This window comes from Papio anubis, chromosome 4, assembly GCF_008728515.1.
Source record: "Papio anubis isolate 15944 chromosome 4, Panubis1.0, whole genome shotgun sequence".
NCBI lineage: Eukaryota > Metazoa > Chordata > Mammalia > Primates > Cercopithecidae > Papio > Papio anubis.
Window position 1 is genome coordinate 4018666 of NC_044979.1, and position 22792 is coordinate 4041457.

General features: G+C 53.7%; 1 protein-coding gene across 8 annotated transcripts in view; it reads left to right on the plus strand.

Moving 5' to 3' along the window:
* Positions 1-774: 774 nt before the first annotated feature.
* Positions 775-22792, plus strand: part of LOC103883366 — a 34017-nt gene continuing 11999 nt past the window's right edge. For 4 of the 8 annotated variants that reach the window (XR_004183072.1, XR_004183074.1, XR_004183075.1 and 1 more), the window contains exons 1-2: positions 775-2104; positions 5987-7103. Coding sequence is in view for 1 of the 8 variants with exons in the window: in XM_031664979.1 (XP_031520839.1) it covers positions 5839-6143; positions 6340-6700 (666 nt within the window). In the remaining 7 variants the exon portion in view is untranslated. Of the gene's footprint in view, positions 2105-4136; positions 8146-19051; positions 20764-22792 lie in introns of those variants that run through there. The other 4 variants (XR_004183070.1, XR_004183071.1, XM_031664979.1 and 1 more) reach the window with 4 other exon arrangements.

Here is a 22792-nt window from a genome sequence, read left to right on the forward strand (position 1 = left end):
TAATTCGGGAGCGAGAAGCTTGTGGGCCATGGAGCTCTGGGAAGCTTCCAGAGCGTCAGGCTTGAGGTGGGTCTCCATCAGCGTTGAGTGGGTGGGGAAGAGCCATGGGGAATGGCACAGACAAGGTCTGGGGTGGGGGAGGCACAGGTGTTTTTGAGGGCTGAGGGTCTGTTCACATGGTGGAGACGTGGGGGATGTGGCTGGAAAGTGAGGCGCCAGGAACTTAGTCTGGCGGGAGGCAGTTTTCTGCAAGCAGAGGGGAGGGAGCCAGCGAAGGTTTCAGAAGGATGGTGAATGCAGAGCAGGCGGCTTCCACACTCCAGTCGGGAAGCACAGACTGGGGGCTCCGGGGATGCCCCTGTCCAACCTCTCAGCCTCAGAGGAGGATGGAGCTGGAAAGGAGGAATGCTTCTCCAGGTCCCACAGCCAGGGAAGTGCTGTGGGCCCCACGCTCCCTTCAGCTCCCCACCAGGGGCCACTAGCCCTTCGTGGCTTTTTTTTTTTTTTTTTTTTTTGAGACGGAGTCTCGCTCTGCCGCCCAGGCTGGAGTGCAGTGGCCGGATCTCAGCTCATTGCAAGCTCCGCCTCCCGGGTTCACGCCATTCTCCTGCCTCAGCCTCCCGAGTAGCTGGGACTACAGGCGCCCGCCACTGCGCCCGGCTAGTTTTTTTTTGTATTTTTTAGTAGAGACGGGGTTTCACCGTGTTAGCCAGGATGGTCTCGATCTCCTAACCTTGTGATCCGCCCGTCTCGGCCTCCCAAAGTGCTGGGATTACAGGCTTGAGCCACCGCGCCCGGCCCTTCGTGGCTTTTTTGATTAACATTAATTAAAATGAAATGAAAATGTCTGTTTCTCAGTCACCCTGGCCACATTCACTTGTTCCACCGTCACTTGTGCCGGTGACTACTGTCAGGATGTGCCAGGTCTAGGACATTCCCATCGTTGCCGAAAGCTGCGCTGCTTCTCCTGTGGCTGCTTCTGCCACGTGGCCTTAAAGGAAACCCACGCTACAGGGAGGCTGGGCATTGCCTGCCCCAGGACCCCGGTCGGAGTCCCCCCTGGTGGCTCCCTGGGCCTCAGTCACGGCCCCTGAGCAGCTTCCAGCATCCCAAAGGCTCTGCCCTGGGTCCGAGGTCATTCCTCGGTTGCTCCCTGCTTCCTTTCCTCCTCTGCTCCCTGCCCCCTGCTTGTGCCCTTGGCAATGCCCTGCCCCAGTTCCTGCCCCGGAGCCGCTGGCCAGAAATGGCTGAGGCTTGCAGCTGGAGGAAGTGGGCCTGGGCTGATGAGGTGGCACCACTTTGTCCTGGAACGTCCCGCCCCTTGGCCTGGGTCCCTCTTGGGAAACAGGCGAGGTTCGAAAGGTGAGTTTTTAGAACTGTCCAATGGCAAGCTGTCACAGTTGTATGTACCCTGGAGCTCATCCCACCATGGAAACCTCTGGAATGTCTGTCTCCGCAGTCCTCGGCGAGTGGCCCCAATAGTGGCGATGTTTCCAACTTTTGGAATATTGTTTTTGGGAAATAAAGTGACTCCTGCTCACTTAGCTGTGCCAAGTCACTTGTTTGTCTTATTCTTTTTGCTCAGCAGGTGGCATTTTTGTTCAGTGATTTTATTTGTATCCGCCTGTGTTCATCAACTATGACATATTAATCATGCAAATTAGGATATGATTAATGAAGGAAAAATTAATTCCGCCACCGCGTCTGGGTCTGCTGTGACAGCTTAGTGAATGCCCTCAATCTCTGATGCCATCAGCGACTTCTCCAGGGCTGCTGCCGATTGATACATTAATGTTCAGGGTAAAGGTTAGGGACTGCAACCCAAAGAGACTTTCCTCTCCAGGGTTGGTGTTACAAGCACATATTTATTTGAGAGTGCACATTTTTGAGACAGTATATAGTGCGAAACCCCGTCCTCCTTCGCACTGTGTTAGCAGTTTGTAGGAGGAGGGAGTTCGCTCTGTCTTTCAGTGTCTTCTAGACTGAAGCCCACTGTGACCAGGGCAAGCTCCCCGACCAACTCCGACTCTTTCTGTTTCCAAGGTTCCGGCTTCTTGTTTTCCAGATGCTATGCGCAGACCACGCAGTGACCCATTCGTCCTTGGTAAGGGCTCCTTCTCTTCAGGACTCTATTCTGGAAACATGAGCTAGGGCTACAATAAGTTTATCTTCACGATACGGAGTCCTACAGATAATTTAAATGAGCGCCCCACGTTGTTTTCTCCCATTGCCCTCTGGTTAACCCTGATTTCCACCCGGCACCTGTAGCTGAGCCGTGATCTGCTTACTCCTATCGGCTTTCACTCGTGTGCTCTGGTGAGCCAGGTCCACAAACAGAATGTTTTCTTGGAACTTGGATAACCTTGCCCTGTGCACCGTGGGAACACCCCCTGGGACAGATTGTGCCATTCTGGAGACTCTCTAGGTCACACCACCTCTGTTACAGGACTTGGCTGAACCTGAGAGAGTGAGTGGGCAGTGAAGGTAGGATACCAGGTGCCCCATCGGGGAGGGGACCAGGAGGGCATCTGGCCACCAGAGACCTTGGAATCGCAGCCTGTGTTCACCCTGGGCCAACTGTGGATCCAAGCCTGTCCAGGGATCGCAGTTTACGTCTGCCCCACCCTGAGGCCATGGAAGGGAGAGGCACAAGACTGGCAACTGAGAGTTTGCTAAACGACCTGCCTTCTCAAGTCTCTTCACCCTTCCTTTGTTTGTTTTGTTTTTGTTTTTTCGAGACGGAGTCTCACTCTGTCACTTGGGCTGGAATGCAGTGTCATGATCTCGGCTCACGGCAACCTCCGCCTCCCAGGTTCAAGCGATTCTCTGCCTCAGCCTCCTGAGTAGCTGGGACTACAGGCCTGTGCCACCCACCATGCCCAGCTAATTTTTGTATTTTTAGTAGGTTTCACCATGTTGGCCAGGCTGGTCTTGAACTCCTGACCTCAAGTGATCTACCCACCTCAGCCTCCAAAAATGCTGGGATTATAGGTGTGAGCCACCATGCCCAGCTTCTTCACCCTCCTTTTGATATTTTTGTGACTTCTATTGCTGAGATGCTCCGAGCCTGGGTCCCCACCTTGTGACCTCCCTCCTGTATAGACTCACCCTAATTCTTTCTTTCCCACTAGCATCCCACCCCTTCCCTCCCATTTCTATTTGTCCTGTGTCACCTGCCTTCAGGTGCCCCGGGGCAGGTGGTGGAGAGGGATGAATTGCAAATGAGACCTAACCCCAGACTGGGAGAGGGAGAGGATGCTGGGAGCTTGTCGTGGGAGCCGCAAAGCACCACAGACCAGCAGGTTAAACAACAGGAAGGACAACCCCACAGTTCTGGAGGCTGGAAGTCCGAGACGAGGTCAAGATCCGCAGTGTTGACTCCGTCGGAGGCGGTGAGGGAGAATTGGCCCCAGACCTCTCTCCCTGGCAGACTGCTGGCCATCCTTGGCCCTTTGGCTTAGCAATGACCTTTTCCCGTGTCTTGTTCTTGGTCTTCCCTCCATACACACACCTTTCTCTCCACAGGGTATTCTTTCCATAAGCAGCAGTCAGATTGGGGGATGCATTCCTCCAGGATGACCTCTTCTTAGCTAATTACACCTGCATGGCCCTGTTTCCAAATAAGGTCACCTCCTGAGGTGCTGGAGGCCAGGGCTTCCTCATAAGAATGTGGAGAGGAGGAGACACAATTCAGCCCCAAACAGGGCAAAGGTCAACAAGGGGACAGCACCTGGTGACAGCAGCCCTCTGGCTCTGAGAGCCCCCATTCTGCCCACCTGTAAGGGGCTCCTTCCATTGCGGGGTTGTGACTCTCATGGCAGCCCCTCCTCCTGCTGGAGAAAACTGTACTTATGGGGCCTGCGGTGTCTCTGACTCATGACACCTCCCACTGCACTTCTTTATTGTTTGTTTGTTTGTATGAGACAGAGTCTCGCTGTGTCACCCAGCCCGGAGTGCAGTGGCAGGATCTCGGCTCACTGCAACCTCACACACCCTCCACCTCCTGGGCTCAAGTGATCCTCCTGCCTCAGCTTCCCAAGTAGCTGGGAATACAGGCGCCCGCCACCATGCCCAGCTAATTTTTGTATTTTTAGTAAAAACAGGGTTTCACTATGTTGACCAATTGGTCTCAAACTCCTGACCTCAGGTGATCTGCCCACCTTGGCCTTCAAAGTGCTGGGATTACAGGCGTGAGCCACCGTGCCCAGCCACCTCCCTGCTGCACTTCTAAGGAGCTGGAAGGTTGGGTAGGGGTGGCTCCAGCTGCTACCCCCTCCCTGGAGAGTTTTGAGACTCTGGAAGACACAGGCCGTGGCTGCACAATGGAAATAAACCATGTCACAGTCATCTTACCTTTGTTACCTGGGAAAAGCGTGGATCAGCGAGTGTCCCTTCTTGGGTGTAAATAGAAGAAATCCAACCCAATTCATGTTGGTAGCAGGGGAAATTTATTGGAAAATTGATGCAACTTCAGGGAAGGCAGGGACACAGCTGCCTTCAGAAACAGCAGGGCCTCTCTTCCCCTCCCTATCCTTGCTGTCACCAGAGGTGGCTGGGGGAATCTTTAAGGAATCTTGAATCTTGAGGTTGAGTTCCTTCCGTGTTCTTTAGGACAGAGACTGGAACAGCACTGAATTACCCCCCGGGTGTTAGAACAACACCCCGACATTTGCATCCGTCTTGAGTGGAGGGGGCCTCTCCTGATCCACCTGCCCACTCAAGTTTTTCAGCTAGCCTCTCATGGAGCCGGACAGTGTTGCTAATGGGATCCTGACACCTGTTATGGATTGAATGTTTGTGTCCTCCCAAAGTTCTTTTGAAACCCACGGTGGTGGTGCTAGGAGGTGGGAACTCTGGGAAGTGATTGGGTCAAGAGGGTGGAGCTCTCACATTCTCCTCAGCACCTGGGAGACACTGAACGACCGGCTCCCAGGGCCCTTTACTCACCGCCTTTCAGGTTACTGCCAGGACATTCCAGCTGCTCTGGACGTGGAAGGAAAAGGTGTCATTAGGGAATCAGAGGTGACTCGGCCACTTCTGGCTGAGGGAATTAGGGCAAGACGCATCCCCTTCGGCCAATGGAGAGTCAAGCTTGAAGGTTTTGCAGGGTTTGTGGGCGGATTCAAACCATGTAACACCTGTTATGGGCTGAATCGCATCTCCTCAAATCCATCTGTGGAAATCCTAATCCCCAGGACCTCAGAATGTATTTGGAGATGGGGTCTTTCAAGAGGCAACTGAGTTAGGTTGGGGTCATACGGGTGGACCTTAGTGCAATATGGGAAGGGCAGGTTAGACACGGACACATGCAGTGGGAAGACCTGTGAGGAGGTAGGGAGAGGATGCCATCTACCAGCTGAAGAAGGAGGGGATACGGTTTGGCTGTGTTGCCACCCAAATCTCCCCTTGAATTCTAAGAATCTCCACGTGTCGAGGGTGGGGCCAGGTGGAGGTAATTGAATCACTGGGGCAGTTTCCCCCATACTGTTCTCATGGTAGTGAATAAGTCTGTCGAGATCTGATGGTTTTATAAAGGGGCGTTCCCCTGCACAAGCTCTCTCGCCTGCCATCATGGAAGACGTGCCTTTGCCCCTCGTTCACCTTCTGCCATGATTGGGAGGCCTCCCCAGCCATGTGGAACTGTGAGTTCATTAAACCTCTTTCTTTTATAAATTACCCAGTCTCAGGAATGTCTTTATTGGCAGCGTGAAAACAGACTAATGAATACAGGAGGCCTCAGAGGGCAGCAACCCTGCTAGCCTTGGTCTTGAACTTCCAGCCTCCAGAACATGAGAGAATGAATTTCTTGTGTGAGTCCCCAGTCTGTGGGACATTGTTATGGAGCCTGAGCTGATGTGTGCGACCCCGGAAGCCCTGTCCTCACCCCGAGCAGCACGCGACAGGCTCGGGAGATGTCCACAGTGGGCCGGCCGTCCTCACAGAGCACCGCGCCTTGGGCATGAACACTGTGTCCCTGCTCCATCAGGTCTGCGAGAGACACAGAGCAGCTGGGCTCAGCGTCTCCAGCCTCATCGCTCACCACCTCTTCCAACCCCGGGCTCTGGTCAGATTCGTCATCGTGGCCTAGATTCAATCATGTCCCCTCAGAGAAGCTGCCCCACGCACAGGGCCTCCAGAGCCAGGTGAGATGCCCTCAGGGACGCACATTCTCACTATCTCTGCAGTTCTGAGGCCTCACTGTGTGTTTCTTTTCTTTTCTGGTCCATCTTCCCACTACGTGAGAAGCTGCCTGACGCACATTCTCACTATGTCCGCAGTTCTGAGGCCTCACTCTGTGTTTCTTTTCTTTTCTGGTCTGTCTTCCCACTACGTGAGAAGCTGCCTGAAGGCAGGACCCTTCCCGACTGTCCTGTCCAGAGGATCCCCCACAAAGATGGCCCCCTGGCAGGTAAGAGGAGCCGGGACATGCTTATGGATGGACACAGAGCCCAGGCAGCACCGGGTGTCCAGGCCTGAGCTGAGGACATGTGGGGCCCTGGACTGCCAGTCACTTCTCTGGGTCTCCGATCCCTTCATCTGGAAACACGGAGTTCTTGGGGAGCTCTGTGAGGCCCCATGGGACAGAGACGTTGATGTCATCAGGCAGCACACGCTGCTGAGCTCTGAGGGTGAGCAGGTGAATGGTACCTGGGCCAGCCTGTGGGAGAGCCCCAGCATGGGGCAGTCAACGTGGCCCTGAGGCCAGGGGACCGCTGAGGAGACGGAGAAGAAGGGCCCCTGTCTGGGAGCCTTACCCCAGATTGGAGCTGGGCCTGGGGAGGGGTCCTGAGCCCCTCAGCCCCTCTCTGGGTGGCTGAGAAACCCACTGCTCATCTTTGTTTTCTGAGTAATTTACAGAGAATTGCTAATGGTTTTATGAATCATGGGAAACAGAGAATGCTGTTTTATTTTTCTGCTTCTGACCTCTCAAAAGAGATTTCCAGATGCCTCATACAAGTTGATTCCGTATAATCGAGTCAAGAACTTCATGACAGTGACTCAGCATTTAAATCTCCTGAAGGCAGATATGCCACCCGAAGACAGAGAGTTACCGAACTCTGATTTTGCCATAGTTTGCGTACAGGCGAAACAGAAAAGAAGAGGTGCGTTGGGCGGGAAAGCTTTGAAACAACCTGTCTCTTTCTTCTCCCAGTTCCCCTCTTTCCTGGAGACCTGGCTCCTCGGGAGTCTGGAGGTGCTCCCCGCTGCATAGCCACATGGGCAGTGGGTGAGTGGGTGGGGAGAAGGGTTCGCGCAGGCTGGGCCCTCGAGAGGCTGGGCCGCAGGTGTGTCCCGGTAGGTCCAGGGCCCCTGCATCCTCAGTGCCCTTTAGGAAGCACTCAGCTGGCTTGGACGATTAGCAATTTGGAGCGTGTGAAGCTGGGAGTTCAGAAATGGGGTGCGTTTCGAAGTGGGCTCATCAAGCGCCTGACCCCCTTCATCTCCTCTTGAGGACCTGGGCCTGCCTGTCCCCCACTCTGTCCACAGCCTCAGCCTCCCTGCAGCCAGCTCCCTCTCCCTGGGAGAATGGCCCTGGTTTCCTTGTGGCAGACAGGATTTGCTTCCAGGAGAATGCCGTGTGCACAGGGGTCTAAATCTGGACTCTCCAACTAATCGTTGATGACAAAGAAGGCACCTCCACACTGGCTGAGAGTAGACTCAGGCCTAGAACTGGTCAGTCCCCTAAATGTCATTGCTAGTAAAGGAGAGGGCAGGGAGGGAGAGGACGGACACTGAGCTTTCAGCTGTGCTGTGCACTGGAGTCACAGACGGGCCACTACGGCCACCACCAGCATCTCCTCCTGCATTTGGAAGGAACGCTGCCTGGGTTTACCAGTGTAATGAGTGCTGTGGGAGTGCTGAGCCTTTCTGTGCACAGTGGGCATTTGAAGGATGTCAGAAATGTGGTTTTGCACAAAAGTAAGGCACCCCTGGGGAGTCCCAGCAATTACAGGGGAGGAAACTGAGGCAAGATCCTTGGCTAGGAGGTGGGGGCTGAGGAGCCAGGGAGCTCTGGATGGAGCTGTGGCATTGTATTTCTCCTCCACACTGGTGAGGTCTTGGATACTTGGGTCACACTTGGATTAGTGGAGGTGCATTTTTCTTTTTCTTTTTTTTTTTTTTTTTGAGAGGGAGTCTCGCTCTGTCGCCCAGGCTGGGATGCAATGGCCGGATCTCAGCTCACTGCAAGCTCCGCCTCCCGGGTTTACGCCATTCTCCTGCCTCAGCCTCCCGAGTAGCTGGGACTACAGGCGCCCGCCACCTCGCCCGGCTAGTTATTTTTTGTATTTTTTAGTTGAGATGGGGTTTCACCTTGTTAGCCAGGATGGTCTCGATCTCCTGACCTCGTGATCCGCCCGTCTCGGCCTCCCAAAGTGCTGGGATTACAGGCTTGAGCCACCGCGCCCGGCCTTGGAGGTGCATTTTTCTCTTCTGCCCCACTCGGGTACAAGAGTGGGGACTCCTCTTCACACATACTATGGTTCCTTAGGTGTCTGGGCCCCACCCTTCCTCTGGGCTGGGGCAGGGGCAGGGGCAGGGTGGAGCCCTGAGGCAGCTCCTTGGGCAGACAGAGCCCACAACTTGATCCACCTGCCCACTCGGACGTTTCAGCTAGCCTCTCATGGAGCCGGACAGGATTGCTAATGGGATCCTGATACCTGTTATGGACCGAATGTTTGTGTCCTCCCAGAGTTTTGATGTTGAAACCCTCGTGATGGTGCTAGGAGGTGGGGCCTCTGGGAAGTGACTGGGTCAAGAGGGTGGAGCCCTCAGGAATGGGATTAGTGCTCTTATGAAAGAGGCTGGGAGAGCTCCATCGTGCTACTGCCACTTGAGGACAAGCGGGAAGTCCTCTGTCCGCCAGCCTGGAGGAGGCCCTCACCAGAGCCTGAGCAGGTCGGCACCCTGTGTTGAGGCTTCAGTCTCCAGAACCATGAGAAATAAACGTGTGGTTTATAAGCTGCACAGTCAATGGTATTTTGCAATAGCAGCCTGCTGCACAGGCTAAGATAGTCTCCTAGAATGCGAGATTCAGGAGACTGTGTCGATGGGGAAAATGCCCTGGGGTGCACAGAGGGCAGCGGGGCCAGGGCAGCAAGCCGGGCCCCACTTCTTGCTGCCTCGAACTTATCCTGAGGACGTGGGATGCGGCATGTGGGAATCGGGAGAATGTGTTTGGTGCCTGGGGTGATGCTGGTGAGGCCAGGCAGAGGCTGAACATCCCAGGGCCTTGCGGAGCACCAGGCTTCCCAGTGCTGAACTGGGATGGGAGCAGGATCTGCTTTGGGGCTCCCATGGGCCTGTCCCAAGGGGACTGCTCCCAGGGAACGTGGCGTCTGCAGGAGCTCCATCCGCGCACCCTCTTCTGGCCTCTTCCCTGCTTCCTGCATTCTGTCCAGTCAGTAGCTTGAGTCGGTGGACGTAGGTGCATGTGGGCTGAAGTGGGATGACACAAAAACCCACTGCGCATTAATGACAGCTGCAGCCCCTGTCAGAGGCCGAGGGAGCCCCAGCTTCTCAGGGGAGTCCTGGAAACCCTGGGGACCTGTATCATATCCTGAGATCTGCCCCTCAGTCCCCTCCGCTGGGTCATCGCAGGAGCTAGATGGTGTGTGCTGCTATGATGTAGATAAGGAGGGTGAAGAGTTCCTCATCCTGGCAGGAGTGGGAGACCTGAAATCAGGAAACTGCCTGCCGGAGCCTCTGTTCCTGGCATACACTTGGTGCTTAACACATGCTCGTTAAATACATGAACAGATACCTAAATAACATCGTTCACTTTTTTCCCTTCTCATTGAGTGAGATGGTTTAGCGGAGTCCCCACCCAAATCTCATCTTGAACTCTAGTTCCCATAATCCCCATGCACGGTGGGAAGGACCCAGTGGAAGGTAATTGATACCCCCATGCTGTTCTCCTGATACTGAGTGAGTTCTCACGAGATCTGATGGTTTTATAAGGGGCTTTCCCCCCATTCGCTCTGCACTTCTTGCTGCCACCACGTGAAAGAAGGATGTGTTTGCTTTCCCTTCCGTCATGATCATGATCGTGTTTCCTGAGGCCTTCCCAGCCCTGCAGAACCGTGAGTCAGTTAAGCCTCTCTCCTTTATAAACTACCCGATCTTGGGTATTTCTTCTTAGCAGTGTGAGAACGGACTAACGCATCAAGGTTTTCAAAAGAGCTCTACCCACAGATCTTTTAAATTCCATTCTTTTCCTTTGGCTTCATAAATGAGTGAGCTTTCTTAAGGCTTATTATCAAGAATGGCTTTCAAGTTTTAGGAGCACATTAGGTCTCTGAAGCCTTGTAAATTTCTTTTAAGTCACATGAAAAAGATCTTTACTTCCAAGGAGACACCTGGCTATGCTGGGGCCTTTGGGTTTGCAGGGCTCATCCTGCACTTTCAGGGTGAGTGAGAAAATGATGCTCACCTCCTGGCTGCTTCAGCCTCCAAGTGTCCAATGCTTAAATGAACAGACGGGGTCCTCCCTCTCAGGCCTCATTATTGAGGGCAAACTAGCCCCGTGACAGAGGCGGGCAAAGGACATTATGAGCTTATTCAGCCCTGCGGAGGCGACAGGCTGGGGATGTTCTCTTCCTAAGGCTAGAGATGCTTCTGAGGATGATGAGCTGATGCAGGCAGGGGTGGCTACTCTGCGCAGAGGGCAGAATAGTGCCGGTCTCCGGGATGGGCGAGAGGAGGGAGCATCCAGGAGCTGGGCCTGCAGAGGGAGGGACGGAGAGGCCCTGGGCCATGCTGAGGGTTTGAACTTGATCCCGAGGCCATCGGGGGCTGCAGGAGGGCTCTACACAGAACATAATTATACGGTAAGATGTAACCGTCAGAAAGTTATAGACGGCTGGGGCAGCTACACGGATGGCAACAGACAAGAAGCTGGAAGCTGCTGGGAAGCTTTTGGGTGATCTGGGTGAGGAGGGAAGGGTGCTATGCCAAGGATGGGGGAGGACAGCCGCCACTGGGGTGGAGATGCAGGACTTGGGACCGGCTGGGGGGCAGTGAGTCAGGATGGCCCACCCCTGGCCTGGCCACCAGGAGCACGGGGGTGCCATCCAGGAGTGAGACATGCGGACAAGCGGCAAGCCTGGAGGGAGAGATGAGTGCAGCTTTGTTTTTAAAAATTTTTTGTAACATACACATAAGAAAATTTACCATCTGAATCATTTTTAGCTCTACAGTTGGGTCTACTCGCATCGTTCTGCACCGGCTCTCTAGGGCTTTCTTGTCGCGAAAGTAAGCCCTGTCCTCCTTCAACACTAACTCCCCATTCCCCTCTGCCAGCCCTGACACCCACCCTGACACCCACCCTTCTACTTCCTGTCTCCGTGGGTTTACTGTTCGGGGGGTATGCAGTGGGATCGCACAGTGCTTGTCCTGTGGCTGGCTCCCCCGCCCGGCGTAATAACTCCAAGCCTCTTCCGTGTTGTGACGTGCGTCCGAATTGCCTTCCTTTTTAAGGCTGAATAATCTGTTGTCCTGCATGGGTGGGGCACACTGCGTTTGTCCCTCATTGGCTGACGGACACGTGGGTTGCCTCCACCCTTGGCTGTTGTGGGGTGCTGCTGTGATGTGGCTGTGCAAACTCCTCGAGTCCTTGCTTTCAGTGCTTTGGGGGAGAGACCCACAGTGGAACAGAGGGGTCACGTGGCACTTCTGTTTCTAAGTTTTGGGAAACCACCGCCCTGGGCCTAGTTTCTGACATGTGAAGCTGAGGTCTCTGTGGATGCCACGTATGAGTGTGGAGCTGAGAGACTGGCATGAGCAGGAAGAATGGGGGCAGGGCCTGGGTGATGTCACTGTTTATGGGGAGATCCCCCCTTGGCCCTGCCCTGGGCCCTTTCAGCCTTCACTTGTCTCCTGGACTCTTGGCCCCCCAAGTCACCCCAGACACCACCGAGGTGATCTGGTCTTGGGACCCCCGGGGCACAGCACACAGCTTGTGCCTCAGGCCCCAGGTGCTGGCTGCTTCTGCCCTGGGCTCACTGCTGCTGCTGTGGATTTGGGACGCGCCCAGCACCTAGTGCTGCTACAGAAGAGTCCTAGGAGCGGGCCTTGGACTGAGGATGGTGAGGAGCTCTCCTCCCTTTGTCCTCTTGATGGGCCACTTTGGGCCTCAGTAGCTCAGGGGCGCTCTCAGCCCTGCGAGAGAGCATAGCCAGCTGTGTTTGGAGCCCTCAGTGGCCAGCTGGGGACCTCGACTCTGCGTACTTGCCTAATCAGCCTCCTGGCCTTCCCCACCCCTCCTTGGGACTTCCCAGTAAGCAGCAGAGACAAGCTCGGGCTCAGGCTCTGCTTTCAGGGAACCAGTGAGGACAGAACCAGGAGGAGAGCAGGTGGCAAAACAGGACAAGACGCCAGAGAGACTTGGTCACAGAGGAGACCGCCCTCACGGAGGGTGCCTGGCTGTGTCTCGTGCCACCGAGAAGGCACATTAGAGAGGTGCCCGGCAGCACCCTGGCTCCCTCGGGGGGAAGATTTGCAGGGTCAGGAAACCAGAGACGGGAGGAAGCCAGCCCTCGGGGGCAGTTTCTGGAGGATTGGCTGCCTGCTCTGGGAGGGAGTCACGGGACCACGTTCGGCGGATGCGTTTCTAGGTTAGAATTTTTTCTTTTCTTTTTAAGATTAGAGTCTTGGGAATATTTCTCTGCTTATTAAAAATAATAAATTGAAAGGGATAGGCTGGAGTTAAAAGAGAGTCAATGGACCAAGGGCCTGGAGGAAATGGGACAGGACCCAGCAGGTAGGAGGGGCTGGCTACAAACAGAAGAAGAGTGGGGCCCTGGGCCACTGAGGGGTGAGGGGCACAGATAGGGTGGGGTGGAGGGGTGTGTGTGAGAGACAGAAACAGAGAAATAGACACAGAGAGAGGCAGAGACAGAAACAGACACAGAGACAGAGAGACAGAGCAAGCAAGAGAGACAGAGACAGAGAAGGACAGAGACAGAGAGGGACAGAAAGAGATAGAGACAGAGAGACAGAGGCAGACAAAGGGACAGAGAGACAGAGGCGTAGGAAGGCTGAATGTGGGCTTCACTCTGGCTTTCTCATTAGCTCTGTGCACCAGGGGAAGCCCTGTTGCTCCAACTGAAGAGGGCAGAGGCCTGGCAGCCTAGAGCAGGAGGACAGAACAACTCTCTGAGGATGGCAGCAGCACTGCTAGGCCCCGTGAGCCCTGGGCTGGAGCAGGGATGGCAGTGGCACCCATGTGACTGAAGCTTTCTCTAGGAGTTCTGGGAACACCAGGGTAAGGCAGTGGCAAATGGGCAGGTGCCGGAACAGACCTGCGTGGCAAGGAGGTGTGCACAGGGCAGGGTGCAGGAGAGCCCTCGGTGCTGGGCTGGGGACTCTGGGAGAGGCTGGAAAGGAAGCGAGGCTGGAGCGGGCTGAGGGGGTGCTGGGTGCCTCAGTGGGTCTAGAAGCACGGAGGTGAAGTTAGAGCTGATGGCTTCAGAGGAGGGATCGTTTGAGGTGGTGGTAGTCTGGGTGTCACCACAGGAGTCACACTTGCAGGGATCCTCAGTGATGCTGGGCCCAGAGGTGATGGGGTGCGGTCGCTTTGCCTCCTTCAGAGGCTTGCATGGTGGCCTGGCATTCTCCATGCACAGTGCAATACCGAGCACGTGCCCACTGACAGTGGACAGGGAGCCTGATCTCAGTGCCCAATGCATTTAGTGTCCCTGCTGGGCCACCTAGCATGGCTGTTGAGAGAGACAGTGGGTACGTTTGCAAAAGGCATTGAGTTTGTGAAGTGCCTTCATCTCCAGTGACTCAGCTTACATGACAGGTGCCTCATACATGGCTGACAAATGGAATTATGGTGGAGAAAAGGAATTCTGGGAACCTGCCCCGGTGGATCTCTTCCCATGACCACCCCGGGATCTCTTGCTCCTGCAGCGGCATCCTGATTTTCTCTTCTGTTCCCCAGCCTCGGCTGACAGAAGAGGGAACAGGCAAGGTGTGTCTGTCAGAATTAGTTATGACAGCAAGCAAAGAATAATTCCAACTAACAGCAGTGTGAAAATGATAGAAGACTTCTCTGTCATAGTCAGGACGCCCGGAAACATTCGATCCTTGGCTGAGACGTGCCCCTGGGGCAGGGACCTGGGTTCCTCCTTAGCCCTCTGTTCCACTGTGCTTGGCGTCCGTTCCTAAGGTTGCTTCATAGCCCAGGAGAGCTGCCAGGGTGCCAGCTCTTACATTCCTGCTCAAGCCAGCAGGGAGGAACAAAGATTATGCCCTCCTCTTCTGGAGCACTTCCAAGCAGGTGCCCAGGCCAAGTCGACTTCCATCCCATGTTCTGAACTTTGACGTGGCCGCAGTTCACCGCATGAGGGGCTGGGACACAGAATCTTGATTCCAGATGGCCACAGAGAGAGCTCAAACTTGGTTTTTCCTGACTGAGGAGGACAGGCAGAATGGATACTGGACACGGTTGACTGTGCCCCAAAGAGAGACTAAAGAGCCGCATCTTAGGATGATAAAAGGTGACTCAGATGTGCTGTTGCTTCTTATTCTTCTAGGAAACAGGGTAATAATAAAAAGGAGAGTGCGGGACTTTGACCCTTAAAAGAATCAGCCTACTGGAGCCAACCGATGCAGGGGAAAAGCGTTTGCACTCATGGGGAAGAAGAACAGTAGCCTGATCTCTGGCCTTTGAGTTTTAATCCACAGCTGATAGTAAACCCTCTTCTGATGTTTATGACGGGCACGAGTCCAGTCCCTGACCGGATCAGCCAACGCCGTTCCTCCAATGACACAAAGGAAGGTCTTCCGAAAGCATGGCCGGCGCCCTCCCGCGACCTTCCACTGAAGCTCGCTCGTGTCAGCCTCAGGCTATGCTGTTGCCCTAGTTTAATCATTAATCACCTCACTTTTGCTCTCCAAAGTTTCCAGGCTTTGAGAGTAGTCTGAACCACCTGTGTCAGAAGTGCCTAGAAGCTTGCTAAAATGTGGATTTCTAGGTTTCATCTCAGAAATAGTCATCAAAACCCCTGGACGACCGGGCGCGGTGGCTCACGCCTGTAATCCCAGCACTTTGGGAGGCTGAGGCGGGCGGATCACAAGGTCAGGAGATGGAGACCATCCTGGCTAACACAGTGAAACCCCATCTCCACTAAAAAATACAAAAAAATTAACTGGGCATAGTGGCGTAGTGGCGGGAACCTGTAGTCCCAGCTACTTGGGAGGCTGAGGCAGGAGAATGGCATGAACCTGGGAGGCGGAGCTTGCAGTGAGCTGAGATCTCGCCACTGCACTCCAGCCTGGGCGACAGAGCGAGACTCCGTCAAAAAACAAACAAGCAAACAAAAAAACAAAACCCTGGACATAGGGTCTGGAGCGTTGCCTTTTAAAAAACATGCCATAAAACTTGAGAAGCAGTGTTCTCATGCTGTGTCTGCATCACCGCAGGCCCTCCGTGTATTTTACAGATAAGAGAACCCAGGTCTGGGGATGAAGGGACAGAGCAGGGACTTGGGACTGAAGTCTCCCAGCTGTCATCCTCATGTGTTCCCCTACGGCCACCTTGCTGGAAGGTTGAGACTCTGGCCCTGGTTCCTTGCGGTTCAGTGCCCTCCAGTGGAGCCCTGACTGATGCCCATGCCACAGCTGCCTCCTGGGATTGTTCTAAAAATCAAATGGGGTAACAGCTGCAAAAGGGCTCTCAGTCAAAAGGCCGTTTGGCTGAGAGCGCATTTGCCACAATTACCTTCTGGGTGTTTTGGGGTGAGGCCGTGTTTTTGTATACTTACATTTTTGTTTAAGGATCTAATTTACGACCAAGACGTACCACACTAGGCATCTGGTGGGCACATGGTGCTGCTGCATTGGCTGAAGCTGCGCGTCTCTGTTGAGTGAGAAGTTGAGCACATGGGAGGGTGGAGGCCTGTCCTGGGTCAGGCTGAATGGTGGCTGAGAGGTCGTCGGGCTCAGAGACGCCAGCCCACCAGAACCCCAGCATTCCCAGCCTCCTTAATGTGCTGGTCGTTTCCTCAAATTATCCACAATCCAGCACCACCCAGAGTCCAAACTGACGCAGCTGGGTGTCTCTGAGGGCCCAGGCAGAGCTGTCCTTTTGAAGCTTGGCTCTGGGCTGTGTCTGCACCAGAAACCGGCTCGGCTTGCCCTGCCCTGCCCTGTCCTTGCTAACAGCTCCTATTTTCTTTGTTTAAGAAAGAGCATAAATATTATTAGTTGGCAATTTAGTTACAGAACCTAACAGGGATGTCTGGAGACAGATTTAGTGCAGAAGCCAGTGAATTTGGATCTGTCTAGTGCCAAGTTTAAAGCTCCTTAAAGAAAGCTTTTTTGTTGTTTGTTTTCCTTTCTCTCTTCATTTGGTGACATGTCCAGGAAGTGTATGGCTGGCAGGTTGAAAAAGTCCTGGGAGAAAAGAACTCGTGTTGGAGGCAGCAAAGTCCTTCCTACTGGAACTGCCTAGACAAGTCCTTTGGGTCACACATTACTTTTACTAGACAAATCTCTTTTCACTGGACGTCTCCAATTTCAGGATGTGTGATAACTCAGACACCAGTTTGTTGATCTGAAGTTGCCTCCGTCACATTCCATGATGGAGGATTTACCAAGCAAATGTCTGAATTATCAATGCTTTGAAGTTCTGTAAGGCCCATTTTGAACTGTGGGAACTGAACTGTTGGTTGATTAGAGGCACTGACGCTCTGGGTACGGCGTGACAGAGTGTGAGAGCCATGTGCAGGGCCTGGGTTTGGAGCCTGGCTCTGCCCCTTGCAGGCCTTGGTCATGGGGTCCCTGTGAGCTGCTTATTCACCTGCCAGGGGAATGAGCGAGTCCTTCAAAGGAGGTATTGAGAGCTGATGACACAAAAGTACCTTAATACACCTTTGAAGATACTACCTCGGACTCAACTCTACCACGAAGACTAAGACATCTCTGTTTGTCTGCCCTGTGAAAGCATTTGAGGACATTGCTAATTTCTGCCATCAATAAATTTACTGGTCTTATTCTATTGGGTCACTATAAAACTGGCAAGAAGCAAACAGTCTTCAGAAAAGCACTTTGATGCTCATATTACCTTAAATCACTGTGATCGATAAGGATAGAAATCAACAAGGAACCATGAAATGTGCAGGCCCTAAAACAGAAAAGACGGAGGGTGCGAAGCCTCCTACCTCCTTCCTCTCCCCAGCTTTGCAGCAGGTCCTCAAGTGAGCGAGGGCTGTGGGAGTTTTCTTTTGCTGCTATTACGGTAAATTACCACAAACTTAATGGCTGCAGACAACATAAATTTATCATCCGAGAGTTCTATAGTTCAAAAGTCCACTACAGGTCTCACTGGGCTACGACCAGGTGTCAGGACGCTGGATCCTTCTGGGGACTCCAGGGGAGCCCTGTTTTCTTGCCTTTTCCAGGTTGGAGGACTCCCACCTCCCTGGGCTCGGGCCCCTTTTGTCTTGCAGCCTGCAGCAGCATCTCTCTGACTGCGCCTTGCTGCACGGCCCTTCCTCCGACTCCTCTCCCGCCCTCCTCACCAGAAGCACCTGGGATGACATTCACCCACTGGATGATCCAGGAGAATCTCTGGTCTCAAGGACACCAATGAGCAACTGTCATCCTCTGCCATGGAACCTGACACATGCTCGCGTTCCAGGGATCCAGACGTGGATGTCTCTGGGGCCATGGTTCCCCCTGCCACGGGATGGTTTCCACTGGTCGAGGCAGAAATGTCGCATGGCTTGGCCGAAGCAGCTGCAGTGGGTAGCCAGGGGTGGAGGCCTCTGTCCTCCGCTTTTAGGCTCTGGTCAGGCATTTAATTCCTTGCTCTGGAGATATTCCCAGTGAGTCGGCTCTCGTTAAATCTCAGAAAATTCGGTGCTGTGAAGTGGACGAGACTGGTGTATCATTGTTTAGGCCTCATCTGGGCCCAGGGATTCTGTCTCAGCGATGGGGACCAGCCCAGGTTGCTGTTTCCACAAAAGAATGACTCTAACAGCAGAAATGCAGAAATGCGTGTGGAGTGAGAGGCCTCTGGCCTGCCATGTTGGGGAGCTCACCGGCTCCAGCAGTGTTTCTTGGGCAGTCACTAGGCCACCTGCGTCTGAATCCCAGGGAACTTGTTCAGGAAGAAACCTGCTCCCAGTCTGGTCCCTCAGAATCAGAGTCCCTGGTAGCAGGGGGCCAGGGAAGCTGCATTTTTCCCCTGTGATTTTTACACACAATGAAGCTTCAGAACCGCCAGTGCATGGACATAGACACGGACGGACCAGCCAGACGGACGGCCGCTGCCAAGACAGACACCTGGGAGGCCTGGTCGGTCCGTCTCCTTCAGGGAGTGCTCAGGAGAGTCGAACGCACCTCATTCCTCGTGGCACTGATGCCCGCGCTCACCCTGAAACTTGAGCCAATGTGAGAAAGAGCAGCGCGTGGTGATCCGTGGGGCGCTGCAGGCCACAGACCCCGAATGCAGTTTTTGTGACGGGAGTCCGAGGCGGAATAGCTGTTCTAGAGCCATGAAGGCAGCCAGCACATTTCCAAAGCCCCTACTCTGCATAATGACCTTATAAAGTCCATGTTTTCTTTCTTTTGCTGGCAGATAGGATCTTTTCTAACCTTTCTCCCCTAAGATTCATATTCATACATATTTCCCTTCCTCGGCGTGATTTGTAATGGTTGCACAGTGGGCCGTCCCGTGGGAGGGCCATCATTCACTTCAACAGGCCCCTTTCTTGGGCCTGTAGGTAAATCTACATATTCTTTTTGACTGAGGCTTTTTGGCAACCACACATGAAAGTGATGGTCTGGGCCGGGCGCGGTGGCTCACGCCTGTAATCCCAGCACTTTGGGAGACCGAGGTGGGTGGATCACCTGAGGTTAGGGGTTCGAGATCAGCCTGGACAACATGGCAAAACCCCGTCTCTAGTAAAAATATGAAAATTAGCTGGGCGTGGTGGCGCATGTCTGTAATTCCAACTACTCGGGAGGCTGAGGCAGGAGAATTGCTTGAACCCAGGAGGCGGAGGTTGCAGTGAGCTAAGATTGTACCACTGCACTCCAGCCTGGGCCACAAAACAAGACTCCATCTCAAAAAAAAAAAAAAAAAGAAAAAGAAAAAAGAGAAAAGAAAGTGATGGTCTGTAGCTGATGCAGTTATCTAACATGCCACACCTTCCATTTTATCATTTTTAATACGGAATAAAATCCGTCCACAAGCTTCTAGGAGACAACGTTCAAGGCTGATGTGGTGCAGGTTGTATTTTGTGAGGTACTGCCAAGATAACAAGAGTTTGACTGTTTTTATGAAGATCAATGACTCTGATCCCCACAAAGGATTCCTCTGTGAGTGAGGGATCAGATAACAGCTCGTGGACGGCTGGCATTCCTCAGCCTGTTGGTCAGACGATGCTCCCTCCTCTGAGAATGGCAGGGTTCCCTCAGGGGAGGAGGCGAGCTGATTGGGTCAGCTGGGAGCTAAGTGAGGTCACAGGGAGGGATGTCTACCCCGTGGAATCGTGTCTTATTAAGGAGTGAAAGAGACACCATCTATTGCTGCCCAGGAATCAGATCCGCGTGGCGGCGGGTTTGGGGCAGGGGCAGGTAAACATCAGGAACGGGCCAGACAGTGAATATTTTAGGATTTGTGACCGTAACTCTGCTGTTGTAGTGCAGAAGCAGCCGTGGGTGATACCTGGGCAAATGGGCCTGGCGTGTTCCCACGACAATGCGTTTACTGTAACAGATGCCAAGAGGATTAGGCCACCGACTCTTGCGTGTGCTCATCGGGCCTGCCGCCTGAGCAGAATGAGGGTTCCAGTGGTGTTCACATCATCAGGCGTCTTGTGTTCTGCATATAAAACAAGCTCTTGAAGTCAAGAGACAACATGCAAGCTTAGCAGGCAGGTAGCTCGTGAAGCATCTCACCTCCCAGCATAACAAGTGCTTCTCCATCCGTGCGTACAGAATTCCCCTCTGCAGGCGGCAATGTTGTGATGGAATATGCTCTGAGAGAGAGAGGAGGTGACTTCTGCCAGGAGTGATCAGGAGGACTTCTTGGAGGAGGCAGCACTTGAACTGGTCTTGAAAGATGATGAGATTTTAATGGGAAAAGAGACGATCGAGAAGAACCTTCCAGCAGGAGGGAGCTGCCTGAGCAAAGATAGGGAGGCTGGAAAAGGACCTCTCCCTTCTGAGCCAAACTGACACTTACCTCTTGCCATGAAAGGTCTCTCTTCCGGAGATTATAAGCTATTTATTTTTAATAGAGAAACTGCCTTAGTTTGAGTTCTGGCTGCCACTTATTTAGGTAAGAAACAACTTTTTGGGCCTCAGGTCCTCACCTGTAAAATGGGCTGAATAATAGGATTGTGCCTCTCTCCAGTGGGCTGTTAGAGGTTGGACTGCGTCCCCCCAGTACTCACATGCTGAGGCCTAACCCGGTGTGACTGTACATGGAGACAGGGTGTATAGGGAGGGGATGAAGGCTAAGTGAGGCCACAGGGGAGGGGCCCCTACCCTCTAGAGTCGTGTCTTTATAAGGAGTGAAAGAGAAACTATCGCTTGCTTCTCTCCTGTATGCAGAGGAAAGGCCAGGTCAGGACACAGTGAGGAGGCGCCCTGCAGCCCCAGGCAGAGCCCTCACCATGCCAGCCCTGCCGACGCCTTGATCTTGGACTCCCGGGCATCTGCTGCATAAACCACCCCGTCCGATGTATTTTCCCATGGCAGCTTGAGCAGAATGAGGCTGGGGCTTTGGAAGAAGGAACTTCACATGTGAGGAACTTGGAGAGTGGGACGTGCCGTGTGTGCACATGTGCTGCTGGTGGCTGCTGTTATTGTTATGATCAGGAGTGGTGTATTCCCAGCCTCTGGAAGCTAACCTCATGGTTTTCTTTCTTCTTCCACTTTTCCTTTTTCAGATCATGTCTGCCCTTAGCCTGAATCCCCGCCATGTAGGGCTTCAGGACTGCTGTGGCCTCAGCAATTTTGGGCTCCCGGAGGCCCTGGTTCATCGTTCTCCCCTTTCCCCTTGGCTGGCCTAGATGCTATGTCCTCTTTCTTGGGACGGTCCTCACTGACGGGCCCCATGGGAGGAGGGAGACAGGGCCAGCTGCCATGTGGGCACAGCTGTCATGGCATCCCCTCCTCCAAACATTGCTCACCAGCCCTGGCTTCCCTGAGCTTCTCGTCAGCCCTGGTGGAAGTGAGCAGACATGATGACTTAGTCTTGTTTTCCCCATCAGGAGGCCAGGGCAGGGGAAAGGCAGTGTGCCTCTGAGTGGTTGGTCCTCTGACTTAGTGCCAGTCACGCGCATGTGATCTAGGGTCTTGGGGCACGGTGCTGGGACAGCTCAGCTGGCAGACCTAGGACAGGGCTGGAGGGTGGGGGGCAGGACTGGGGCCAGAACTCTTCTCCCTCCCTCCGGACTCAGGGGGGTCCCTTGGGCGAATTCCTTGTCCAGACAGAGATGTGCGGGGCGAGAGACCCCCAGTCTCCCTAGGAGAAGTGAGCAGGTGGGGCCCAAGACAACAGCCCCCTGTGGCAACCTCCAGCCCCAGGACAGTGGCCTGAACCCTGGGTCACCACGCTTACTCCACCCCGTGCAGAATTCTCCAGCGCCCAGCCTTGCAGAGGCAACGCGGCTCTGACAGGACCTGTAACCTCTTCCTGCCACTTCTTTGTCATGCAACCAGCCCTTCCCTTCAAATCTCTCAAAATCCTCTTCCCCAGAGGTCGCTGCCCTGGTCCTCGGAGCAGGCTGTGGACATGGACTCACTCTGCTGAGCTCTTCCTCCTCTGTGTACCGAGGCCACAGCCCCCACTCCCATCCCCAATGCAGGCTCTGCCTGTGCTACTGTCCCTTGTCCTTCCCCTTATCAAGCCCAGGGGACCCCGTAACCACACGCCCTCCTCAGGGCCTTTTCATTGGAATTCCCACACTCAGCATTTCTAAAGGACTGGTGGAAACCGCAGGGTTCTTCTGAGCCGTGAGCTACTCAAGTGAATGGAAATCACACTTGGGGCCGGGCGCGGTGGCTCAAGCCTGTAATCCCAGCACTTTGGGAGGCCGAGACGGGCGAATCACAAAGTCAGGAGATCGAGACCATCCTGGCTAACACGGTGAAACCCCGTCTCTACTAAAAAAATACAAAACACTAGCCGGGCGAGGTGGCAGGCACCTGTAATCCCAGCTACTTGGGAGGCTGAGGCAGGAGAATGGCGTGAACCCGGGAGGCGGAGCTTGCAGTGAGCTGAGATCCGGCCACTGCACTCCAGCCTGGGCGACGGAGCAAGACTCGGTCTCAAAAAAAAAAAAGAAAAAAAGAAAAAAATGTCTGTACCGTTCTCCCTTATCTGAAATTTAGCTTTCCATGGTTTCAGTTACCCATGGTCAGCTGCGGTCTGAAAATAGATGAGTACAATATCATATTTTGAGAGATGAAGAGAGACCACATTCACATAACTTTTGTTACAGAATGTTGTTATAACTGTTCTATTATTTGTTAGTTGTTGGTATCGGTCTATCTTATAAATTACATTGTGTATTAGGTCGGGCACAGTGGTTCATGCCTTTAATCCCAGCACTTTGGGAGGGCAAGGCAGGCGGATCACAAGGTCAGGTGATTGAGACCATTCTGGCTAACAGGGTGAAACCCCGTCTCTGCTACAAAATACAAAAAAACTAGCCAGGCAAGGTGGCGAGCGCCTGTAGTCCCAGCTACTCAGGAGGCCGAAGCAGGAGAATGGTGTAAATCCGGGAGGCGGAGCTTGCAGTGAGCTGAGATCCGGCCACTGCACTCC